General features: G+C 37.2%; 1 protein-coding gene across 1 annotated transcript in view; it reads left to right on the plus strand.

Annotated features, from left to right (window-relative positions):
• Positions 1-12,634, plus strand: part of CACNA1D (calcium voltage-gated channel subunit alpha1 D) — a 183,824-nt gene that overhangs the window by 111,056 nt on the left and 60,134 nt on the right. The window contains exons 19-26 of the mRNA XM_068409430.1: positions 537-681; positions 2,483-2,612; positions 5,412-5,471; positions 9,861-9,967; positions 11,082-11,169; positions 11,648-11,755; positions 11,927-11,979; positions 12,239-12,385. Of these exons, the coding sequence (XP_068265531.1) occupies positions 537-681; positions 2,483-2,612; positions 5,412-5,471; positions 9,861-9,967; positions 11,082-11,169; positions 11,648-11,755; positions 11,927-11,979; positions 12,239-12,385 (838 nt within the window). The remainder of the gene's footprint in view (positions 1-536; positions 682-2,482; positions 2,613-5,411; positions 5,472-9,860; positions 9,968-11,081; positions 11,170-11,647; positions 11,756-11,926; positions 11,980-12,238; positions 12,386-12,634) is intronic.

Below are 12,634 nucleotides of genomic sequence, written 5' to 3' on the forward strand. Positions count from 1 at the left end.
TTTGTCAAAAAAGGACATCCAGAGCTGGTGATGTTCGGTCAATTTTGTCTTAGCTTCTTCCAGTCCAGTGAACATACTTGTCTAAAAATCAGTTCTGTCTGATCGTCTGGATGCCTATTACAGAAATCTGCCCTACCTTTTGAGCACTCAGTGCTTAACCAGTGCACAGAGCTCAGCACCCCTAAAACACAGCTCAGGCACGGTCTGGTGGTCAGGAGCTCAGCTTAAGTGGGGCTCTAGAGCCCTTATGCAGGGGGTGTGAGTGGAGTCCCCAGGTGGGGCTGGTCAGGGCCAGCAAAGCCTATTAGTGTACTCAGGGCACTTACACACAGACTCATATATGCACATAAACATGTATATAAGCTCGTGACAACTATATGGATGTTCATATATTGATTCATAGATATTTAAAGCCATGCTATGAATATATATTTCAAATAAGTCATATATATTTTAATGCAAGCCATGCTTTTATATTGTTATGAACAAAACCTCAATGTTTTTTATTTTATAGTAAAAAAGTGTTTAATTTAAAGTAGGTGAAGATGAAGAAGATGAGGAGGATGAACCAGAGGTACCAGCAGGCCCACGTCCCCGTAGAATATCGGAACTAAATATGAAGGAGAAGATAACACCCATCCCTGAAGGGAGTGCCTTCTTCATTTTCAGCAGCACCAATCCGTAAATATAATTTTGAAAAATACTGTTTTAGTCCATTAAGGTTTAGCAGTGAAGGAACAGGCCCCCTTCCAGTGAGGTCAGGAATAGAACTCCAGTATCTTCAACAGGAGAGAGATTAGCTTCTCTCCTAAAATTTTCTGAATTACTTGGTAAATGAAAAGAATTTGATAAATATACTAATTTGCTTCCCACTGTTGAAGATAATAGCATTTTGTACATACAGTCTGTCAAGTCTGCACATGTCTAAAAAGTACCCTTTAATGTATATTATCTATTTAGTATGTTAATCACTGATATAAATGCTGTGATGTAAGATCTAAGCATCTTCTACATGAGTTAGGATTCCTAGTAACCCTAGGAACCTTTGTGGAGCAATACAGGTGAGGAAGAAGAGAAACTAAGAGAAAAAGAGAAAAGAAGGAGAAAGGATGTATATATTCCTCTTGGGGTGACAGCATTTTCCCAGATTCAAGCAAACACTGAAGAAAAAGACAAATTATTTCAAAAATCAAGAAAATAATAGTTGGATTTGGGTGAGAACTGGAATCTTTCATCGCTCAGTCTAACTCCACAGCATTTGAAGTTCTACACTGATGGAGAAAGCAAGCTTCAGTAACCAGTGAAAGTCGTTACTGATTGTTGGATGGAAGTGAACAAGTGAACCAAATTCAGTTCCTACAGACTGAACATAGCTGTTACATTTATATATAGCAATTTCATGAGCAGTTTTAGAAGGGAGCTTAAGAGTTATTTGGCATGGCAAAATGCTGTATTCTTAGTGGTAGAGATCATCACAAGTATAGAAGATGGTGTGATTATCAAGACACACTGTTTTGGGCTTGTATCTTATTGCATGTGTTGTCTAAAGCTCTTCACAATTTTCAGACAAACTGGAGAGCTATTTAAACTAGTAATTTTAAGAATACATATGCTGAATGCAAAAACATTAGATTTGTTGAACATGTCAAATTGCTTTTGGCATCAACTAATACTACATATTCTCAGGCCAAAATGACCATTTTACTTAACTAAGATACACTATACTCGAATCATCTACTTCGTAACAGGAGAAACAAATTTTCCCCAAGAACCTTCTGATTTTTCAGCAGAATTTAGACAGCTTCAGTATTAGCTACGAACCTGATCCTGCCTTTTTGCCAATTTAATCCCGGACCTACTCTACCAAGGTGATCAATAGCATTTGTAATAACCTTGGGCTTAGTGACTCTAAGCATATGTACAGTTCCATTTCATGTTATGTGGCTGAAAGTTAGCAGCTCTGTAATCTTCAACACTCACTTGTCCTATAATTCTGTAAGACTGTCTTCACAGGAGATTCTGATTTGGGTTGAGTCTCAAAGTAGTACAATGAGATCTGCAGCCTAAGCCGTATCTCACCAGATGAGTATTTTTGACAGCTTCAATAAAAATCAAATCACCCCGGGGATCTGAAATGACTTATTATCTAGCATTGGTCCTATTGACATTGGCCTCTGTGTGTGCACAGTGGCACAAACACTGGAACTTGTAGTGGCATTCATAAGCCATTGAAAACCAATAGAAGCTTGGAAGTCCTCTGTGATTCCTTCAATAAGTGCATCTTCGCTACAAGAGGATTGGATTTTAAATTTATGTACATTTTTAGAAATCAGAGCAAATAGCTTCAGCATTTGCACTGCTTTTAGCTGCTGATGGTTGCTTTGTTCTGTCACGGTTGGCAGAGTAATAGAAAACATGTTGCATGTTAGCCATCTGCTGAATTCTATTTGCACACATGGTATACTTTTTATCTCCTCTTCAGAATTCGAGTGGGATGCCACAGACTCATCAATCACCACATCTTTACCAACCTCATCCTTGTCTTCATCATGCTGAGCAGTGTTTCCCTAGCAGCAGAAGATCCAATTCGCAGCCACTCTTTTCGAAATAATGTAAGCCCTTCATTTTATAACAATCCTTTGGGACTAGTGCCTGGTTTTTAATTTTCAAGTTAAGAAACTTTTCTTTTCCTTTTTCAAGTCATACCTTTGTATTTTTTTGGCTTTAAAAAATGTAAATCTTCAAAGACAAATAACTTTATTGATGGAACATCATAGGTATTAGAACCATTTATGTACATAATGTTTTTCCTTTTTTGGCTATAAATATATCAGAATAAAATATGCTCAAGCTGAGCATAATCTTTATAATTTTCATCTTTTTCCATAATTTTCAGCTGGTGTACCTGATACTCATTTCCTGAATCACACTTAGTGCCTCTCACTGTTTGATTTAAAAATGGCAATTAAAATTATCACTGTTTGTAACATGCTGGGAATAGACTCTGACCTGTCCTCTCTTCTCCTTCATTGACTCTGTTCTATGGTCTTGGGCAACTCGGAGTGTCACTCTGTTAGTGAGCGTATGGATTCGTAAGGACAGTACCTCTTCTTTCAAAGGAGCTAGTGTGGCCACACTAATGAGTTTGAGTACCACCATATCGGACTCGAAGATCCTTGGATTCCTGATTGGCCATATCAGAAAATAAACAAGTTTCACTTTTTTCTAAACCCACATGCAAGACAAGGATCAGAGCATGCCCAGCTCTTGACTTGATTCAGAGTCAAATGCTGTTTCAGCCTGTTTACAAACCTGAAAATTTGGAAGCGTTTCTGCATCCTTTTTTAGATATACTTGTAAAAACAAAATATTTGTAAGAGTATTAATTTCAGAAATGTCTCTTTTATTCAGTAAAAGTGTAGTTTATGTGGTGAGTAAACATCTGTGTTCTCCTAAAACAAATTCCTGAATCCCCCATTTTAAGTTCTTAATATAGTAGAATACTTGCCTGTTACTCAAATGCACAATTATTAGACAGACAAACAAAAACAATTCTGCTCTCATGACCACTAATGTTTGTCTTACACTTGTTGCACTTGTATTAGTGGTGAAGCAAGCCTCTTGTATTATTGTGAGTTGTGCATGCTTTAGATTAGGTATAAGATGGCTGAGGTGATGCAGCTTGGTAATAGTCTGTGGGGACTTTTGGGATATTTGACAGAACTTCCAGGCCTCTCCTGTGTTAGATGTCAATTGATCTGTAGAAATTGCCATCAAGTTAGAGGAAACTCTTCCACCTCTCACAGGAAAGATGGGCCTGCTGGGTCAGTAAAGGTTATATCCCTCTAGTTCTTACTAGTGTTAGACGCAGCCTCTGAAAGTCCTCTTTTGGCTGTTGACATTCTCTGAACATTTTTTCAGTAGCATTAGTAAAACCCAAAAAGCTAAGACTTTCTTCAAAGGTAAAAAGAGGTCAAAGCACAAAGACACACTTCACGTACTATTCAGTAGAGCTGTGTGCTTCCCCTGTCTATAAAACTGGACAAGTGCAGTCTTATGAATAGATCACACTAATGGATAAGAAAGAGAGCTGGTGGGGAATACTGAATTTTTTATTGTAGAAATGGCTTGAAGGGCTGATAACTGGTTTTGTAACTAGAGGGATACTAGGAAAAATGTAACTGGGGAGCGGTGGTAGCTGGAAGGGTTATTCCTGTTTGGGACACAGACAGGTAAAATGTGTGAGTGACTTCAAGAAGGCATTGCCCTCTTGTAAATATTCACCTGCATATTTTTCTTGTTACTACCTTGAATGATCATGTTCCTTCAAGCAGCCAGCTCGGCAAGGGAATGAAAGTTTGCGAACTGGAATGCCTTTAAACACTTTCTTTTAACTCTAGAATGAAGTCCTTACTGATTAATCTTTGAATGGCTTTAATATTCACCTATTTTTTCAGCCACAGCAAGAGACAGAAGGATGTGATCTTCAGCTGAACATGCGAAAAAAATTATGTCTTTTTATATGATCTAAAAGGAATACTTTCTTTTTGCGTTGTCTCTTTATTTTATTTCTCCTTCCCATTTATTAGCTGCTGAACCGCAGGCAACACGTTTCTGTGCACCACTGTTTGCTAGTTCGATTGCCGGATCCTTGAAACCAAACTAGTACCCTACTGCAACGCATGTCTATCTCTAAATTAGGTGCTAGTGATATGACCACCTTGAACGAGTGAAATCTTGGTTGTACTGAAATATATGGCAGTCTTCCTGTCGACAGCAGCGAGGTCAATATCACATCCACAATTTTTTTTAAAGTTTGCAATCACTATGCAACTGTTATGGGTTCTTTTAAATTTCCTACAAATATATCATTGCTGTATCTTCCAAGTTCAAGAAAAAAGAGTTGTAGTGCTGATTTTAAGTAATTTAGTTATTTGTTAATTTGTTTTGTGACACTCTAGCCCAGTCTATACAGGAACAATATAATGTAGCAGAATGTAGAATGATGTGCAATATAGAAGCATCCACTAAAGTTTTATTTTGTGATGCAATGCTTTGGTTAAAAAAAAAGACTTATTAATAAGTATTTATTCTTTGTGTAAGATTCTGCATCTCTGCTAAAGGCTGAAGAAAGTACCTGTGAAAGCTGATAGAGGAAAGTCTGAATTGAAAGAAAGTGTTGCTTATTGGATCCTGTTAACTCTTTAGAGTTGAAATCTAATATCTAAGCACAGTGGCATCTGATAAATTTTTAAGTAAAAAATGGTTGCGCGATAGCTGGAGTGTTAAACTACGTTGTCTAAATTCCCTGTCTACCTACTTTAATTCAGGTGTTGTTGTGCATGTGGTCTAAATTGTAAAAATTTATTAATAGATGGATTTCTTACTGTGGCACATATTGTACCTTGCAGATACTTGGTTACTTTGACTATGCTTTCACAGCCATCTTTACTGTTGAAATCCTGTTAAAGGTAATGCATTGTTAATTGATCCTTGTTAGCTCAAAAGCAGCTTTAGCAATAATGTTTGTAACTTTTTGTTTACCTTCCAGATCCTAGGGTATGCAGATTATGTCTTCACTAGTATGTTTACATTTGAGATCATTTTGAAGGTAACAGGTTTTTAAAGGAAGTTTGTTTAAAAGGATTTTCCTTGTGTGTCACCTGCCAAGAAAAGGCACTTGAAGTGTTCTTCGCCTTTTCTCTAAGCGATCAAAGCTAAACTTTTTTTAAACCAGAGGATTTTTTTATTTGACAGTTCCTCATAGTTTTGATTGGTTATTTTTTACCATTGGGTGCATGAAGAAGCTGATTTTTTATCATTACATCAATTTAATAACTCATTTTTTTACCCTTTTTAAACTTACAGTTGTCAGAAAAGGGAAAAATAATTCACTGCGCATGAGCTTTTCCTTCTCCTTGCTCTGGCATTTCCAAAACAGATAATCAGTCTTTTAAGGAGGGAGCATGTAATTTCTCATTTCTTTTGCTGAACTGTATTCACAGAGCTAAAATAGTAGATAACTATTTTCTTGCAATAGGACTTGCAAGATATCTTGCATTTATCTATCAGTATACTAAGATACTTTGCATTTATCTTGGGCATACATTTAAATACACAAAAAGGCATAAATATGCTTGCTTAAATGTATTACCCATGCATGAGTCAAAATTGGCTTTTTAATGTATAGTTTGTGTACTGATTATTAAGAATATCCATCGGGGTTACTCAGATTTTAATGTATGGGGCTTACTCTGGCAAAGAAGCCATATCACTGAGGATTAGGTTCACATGTAAGAAAATGCTGAACAAAGAAATAAAAATTTTTGCGAATTTTGGGAATTTGCAAAATATCTTTTCAGAGATTTACACATGATTCCTAAAAGTTTCATGCTGTGCATATTAACCAGGAGTTTTTGTTGAGTAACCCTGATCTATACACTTAAAAATTTCTGGTACACTAAGAATCTGTACATAAACTTTGCATTTCCAGTTGAGGATTAAGCTTAACAAAATCTCTTCTCCCAGCTTTTGCTCATATTGCTGTGCATACTCTTCACAATGCAATTTGATTAATACTAATTGATGCAATATTTGGGCTGTTTACAAGATAAGCTGTACTGTAAGTAGTAGACTATTTTTATGCTTGCGAATATTCTCCCAATTTATGTTAATCCCCTTATTTCTCATTTTCAGCAGTGAGGAGCTTGCTATAGAATTGATTAATTTTATAACATTTGTGGCATTCTAAAATAAATATCCAGTTTTTTTGCTGCTAGAGAAAGGCCAAACTAAAGGAAAGAACGAAGCACTGAAAAGACCTGTAGCTTTAGATCAAACTAGTTCCCAACTCTGATTTTGAGAAGCCGTACAAAATGTTACCACCATTTCTGTGGCAGAAGGGAGTCGTTAAACTTCCACATGCTCTGAGCAGCAGGTTGTATAGCTCCTGCCGTTCCACTTGTGTTTCTCTAGGAGACAGAGGAATTACAAAGCATGGCATAAAGAGGCATAACTGGATGTGTTAAGAAAAGCAACATTCCTAATAACTGGAAAAGATTCTGACACTAAGCAACTCAAGAGTTATCCAAGGGAAGTAGGAAGCTCTAGAGCTTGGGCTGCTGAAATCGGGCATTGTAAAATATTACGAAGAAACAAGAAGCCCCACCATAGCCAAAAATGTTGATGTTCCTGACTCCACTTTATCCAGGAAGCTCTGCCCTGCAGTGCACTCACATGCCTTTATAAAGGAAAATAAATTATACTGTAAAAAATGTAATGGACAACCAGAACATGACACACGTGTATACAGTGCCTGCTTTACTAACATGTCTCAGACACTGGCTTTGCTTGCTTATGGCTGGAGTCCTCCATGTCTTCCGTGCTGGGTTTTGCGCTGTGCTTCCACAGTATCTACGTTGTATAGCAGCTGTGTGTGTTCTGCAAGGAGTAAATTCAAGACTAGTCCTGCAGTAACAGTAGCATTCCTTAATTTCCAGGCAAAAAGTATATGAAATTGAAATTAAGATAACCTGAGGCAATATTAGCAGCTGCAGTGAAGAAACTCGTAAATGTCCAGAAAACAAGCACTAAAACAGAGTAACTCTTAGCATGTGGAGAGTCTCCCTGCGCTCTGTCTTATTGACTGCTCTGCAGACAGGAGGATTTCCACATTATATGGTCTCCAGTGTATGAATGAGGATATGAATAACAGAAAAGCTGCAACATCAATTTAAAGTGTTTAAGAGTTCTCTTATGTAATCCCTACATGGTATTGAAATCCAGCTTACCATCCAGTTCGCAGTACTTGGGAAATATGAAAACATCAGAGCAAAGGTCAGGTTAGGGCCTGGTGGTGTTAACCTTGCCCCAGCTGTGCACATCCCACACCATTCAAACCAGTCGCCAGTGGTGTGGAATTACAGGCAGGAGGAAAGGAGCAGCACTGGTGGTGCCCCAGACGCTCAGCTCAGTGAGTGTCCTGCAGCATCTGCTCCACTGAAGGCAGTGTGACAGCACGCACCACCTTAAATCAGCTGTAGGCTTTGCTTTGGTCTTGATCTGTGCAAAGGACAGAATGACTTGCTGTAGAGAGTTCTTCTGCTGGGATTCGTAGTGATTGAAATATCAAAGATGAGGAGATACGTACTTCACCTGTATTTTTAAGTCAATATATCTTTACTTTGGTGGGAGTCTTTACATGAAGCCTTGTGTGCTGCTAACTGATAACATACTACAGTGTAAATGCTTTTTTGTAGATAAATGTAGGTTTGATTATTCAGGGTTATTTTAGTGTTCAACTCCCACTGATTTTAATGAGTTTAGCCATAGTCTGTACAGCTGTAAGTGAAAAGAGCTAGGAATTTATTGGAAGTTTTATAGCTATATTATATCTCTCATGTCATAGCATAGGTTGAAGCTTCAGGCTTTTTATTCTTCTAGTTTTGAGGAACATTTAGTGTTTTGATCGCGACAAACAAAAGTTTAACATGAGAATAAGGAGAGAAGGGCTTCCAAGAAAATCGCATCTTTAGTAGTTTGCATTCCTTTGCAGACATATAGCTTTCACTGCCACTGATGGCTTTTCATGCAAAAGACCTGCAAGTTTGTGCACACAAGTAGTGATACAGTAGACTGAGATGCCCATTGATGGTAGCTCTGTTCTACATTGTGGAACAGTCTTGAAAGATGTAATTGTCTGCTGTGAGAAGAAAAGAAATAAAAGCTTTTTGCTCCATCTTGAGGAACAGAACAGAAAGAGTTTTCTTACCTGTGGAAAACAATTGAGTATCTGAAAGTACTTTAAGAGGACCTTAAGACTGAAGAAATTAGAATCCGTGTGCCTGAACTGACTACTAGGTATTTTTCAGAGGTATCCTTATTTTAATTTCAAGTTTAGTTTCAGTGTTTCAGTCTTAATCCATAACTATGGAAAAACCCATGCAAAATTCTACTCAAGTGCAGATTCTGTGCTTCTAATGGCTCAACTGGATTCCTCTGTGCATTTTTTAACTGGTACTTACTCTCAATTATGGTAAGGGTAGATGTAAGAGCCAAATTTGTGATACCTGAGAACATCTGCCCAGATTCTGGGTGCAGCCATACTCTCTGTCACTGGCTCCTAATGAAACCTGCAAATGATGAATGCAGGTTCCTTCACAAGGTACCCTTTGTGTGCTTCTTTTATCTTAATCTAGGCACAGAAAGCAAAAAATTAAAAGAAAGTCCAATAGGGAGAGCAATGTTTGCCATTCCCCACAGACCGGCAAAACTTGGAGACCCTTGTCCATACATAATTCAAAACAGTCTATGGGTTGTTCCAGGTTATTCCAAGATACCCACTCATGACCTTAACTTGTCTCCTGGGAGCCAAAGGCAAATAGCAGTGTAGTGCTGCCTTACGACAGCTTTGTGCTAGTTCTGTACCAGATTTGACTCTGGGGTTTTTGCAATACATTTTCAGCTCCCTCAATTCACAAGATAGTATGAAAGATTAGGATTCAGAATCTGGACCTTACAGTTTAGTAAGCATGGAAATTTTATGGTTCTTGTAGTCATTTTTCTAACAAAGGCCCAATTAATTCAGTGTAATCAGCTCAGCCTAATAAATTCTTACACAAAATATAACATTTGTTGACATCAGAAAAAAATAACACATTTGGTGTTGCTTGAGCAGCATTTTTATGATTTAAATGAAAGATTTAATGTACATAGTAGGATTGTTTTATTTTTCAATTGCTTTTAGAAAGTGAGGTAATATTGTATGCATTCACAGTCTAGACAAGTGTCTTGTAAACAGCCTAAATGTGAATTTGAGTAAATTGAAATACAGACTAAATGTGTAACAATTCTATTTTTAGATGACAGCTTTTGGAGCATTCCTTCATAAAGGATCTTTCTGCAGGAATTATTTTAATTTGCTGGATTTGCTGGTTGTGGGTGTTTCTCTGGTATCATTTGGTATTCAGTAAGTACTATACTTATAATTAGAATGATTTATTTTTGCTTTTTGGTTTTATACCAAAATCAGTATTTCAACTCCTTTTGTTCCCCCATTGTGTGTGGGTGTTGCAATATCAGTATTCAGGGTTGGGACTGGCAAGAGGTAGTGCTTTATATGGGGAGTGTTGTAACTCATTCCTAATATGGGTTGGAAACAAATTCCTCCTTCCTGCTATTACCAAGAAAACAAGGAAGAGCACCATGACACTGTGTTGTATAGCAAGTAATTTCTGAAGCTTCAGGAGGTTTATATACCCTCTTTTGTGCTATTGCCACATCTACAGTCTACTTCTACGAGCTTGCTCTTTCAACATTGACCTACTAGGGGACATAACTTGGCAGTATTTAAAGGGGAGAGAAGTTGTACCTTAATCAAGACTGGAAGTGGCAGTGAAGAGACTTTTTTTTTTTTGCTTTGTTTGGATCAAGCTAAACATAATAAAAGAGTCTGAAGGTGCTTACTGATTCACTGAGCAGTTGTGCCTCATTTAAAATCATCTGTGAAACCCTTAGTGACCTAGAAAAGAGCAAGGGCTGGGTGTCAGTCAACTGCTTTCCACTTTGTATTCTACTTGTACTAGAATATCTGTTACACAAGCTTTCAGTTTCACAACATGTTCTTTAAAAGGCCCTCTGCTGTTATTTCCTCAGAATGCAGTCCTAGCTACTTAAACAAAGAGAATGTGAGCCATTTGAGATCTTTTCATCTCCAGCAGGTTGGAAATTAAGGTGTTCATTGATTTACAGGACTTACACAGTGTCTTTGAAAGAGATTGTTGACACTGAAAAATACTTTGGGGGCTGTTTTGCTCTTGACCAAACTTAAGTGCGTTACAGTGTCAGACAAGCTTCTGAGCTGTTAATTCCCAAGTTGCTCCAGAAATCTAATTCTTATGGTATTTGAGATTGATACTATTTTCTAATATCAATAAAAGATCAGTAAAGTATTAAAAAATCTTTTATGTGTATCTTGAGACTTTTTTGAAATTTCATGTATGAGGAAGTTGCAAGAACATTGTTATTCTTAGTAATGAAATCAGTTACCTTAAAAGTAACAGAATCACTTTTTTCCCCCCTAGATCAAGTGCTATCTCAGTTGTGAAGATCCTCAGAGTTTTAAGAGTCTTGAGGCCTCTAAGGGCAATAAACAGAGCAAAAGGACTTAAGGTGTTTATTTTTATTTTTTAAGTTATATTTCTGTTGTCCTGATTCTTCAGTCCTGCCTCAGGTTAAAAATTATTGCGCAAGAAAAATTGCCTAGAGAATTTCACAGGGCAAGGACGTAAATCAGTTCCTGATTCTTAAACGTACTAGGCCAGGTCCCGCTCACAGTTACGGCAGTTTATACATGGAGGAACAGCAATGCCGTGGAGAGCAGATTTTGACTGTAACACTTGCTGTGGACTAACATGTCAACCAATATTTTAATTGTTAATAATTGTTAGTTGATGTTGATGGGTCTATGTCAAAAGGCTTATAGACAAATTTAGAAAACAAGTTTAATTATGGTAGTAGGTATAATACTGACAATAGAAAAATAGTTTTAAAAAATAAACTGAATGTGATAAAATAGACTTTTACAGTATGTATTCTGTGATACTAAGTAACAAGTTGTATTAAAATATATTTTTTTCTTTCTTTCCAGCATGTTGTTCAATGTGTCTTTGTGGCTATTAGAACTATTGGTAATATCATGATTGTTACAACTCTGCTGCAGTTCATGTTTGCTTGTATTGGGGTGCAGCTGTTCAAGGTAAATAGACACTCTCAAAATTTACACTGCACCAAAAAAAGCAAAGCTGAGATGAATTCTTGGTGGCTTGCTGCTGGAACTGGGTTGGTCCCGTTCTGAACCAATCGTAGTATAAATGTGTTTATTTCTGCATATTCTGCATTTTGTCATTGCTTTTTGTTTTATACATAGGGAAAGTTCTACAGGTGCACTGATGAGGCAAAACAGAATCCGGAGGAATGCCGGTGAGAACATCTTTGATCTAAGAATGACACACTATATTTTGAATAATTTAAACTGTAGCAGATATGGGCAGGCACGTGTCAGGCCATTTGGCTTTGTGTAAATTGGAATTATTATCTTAAATCCACCAGAAAACACAGGTTAGCAAGGAAATAAAACAGACTTAGGGAGGGAGTGAAATAAGCTGTTTTGAATAGAGAATGGACTAACTCTGAGGCTAATTTAATATTTCACTAATGACAGTTTGTTTCTTTCTCACAGAGGGATATACATCGTTTATAAAGATGGAGATGTTGATAATCCAATGGTCAAAGAGAGGGTCTGGCAAAATAGTGATTTCAACTTTGATAATGTTCTGTCTGCTATGATGGCCCTTTTTACAGTATCCACTTTTGAAGGCTGGCCAGCGTGAGTGAATTCTCCACGTTTTCACAGCATCGTTACAACAGTTACATTTTCCAGAACAGTTCTCTATCATTTACCAGGCATTTTTGGGCAACAAAGTAGTCTTAAGTGATGGTATAAAAACTTATTTATGGAGGAAGGAAAACAACTACTATCCTTCTGAATCTGTGCGCTTTTCCTGTATTTCTTCATTCACCTCTCTCTATAAAGGGCAAACCTTTTTTATATTGTTTGATTCCTAATCTTTCAGCT

Source organism: Nyctibius grandis, chromosome 10 (genome assembly GCF_013368605.1).
Source record: "Nyctibius grandis isolate bNycGra1 chromosome 10, bNycGra1.pri, whole genome shotgun sequence".
Classification (NCBI taxonomy): Eukaryota; Metazoa; Chordata; class Aves; order Nyctibiiformes; family Nyctibiidae; genus Nyctibius; species Nyctibius grandis.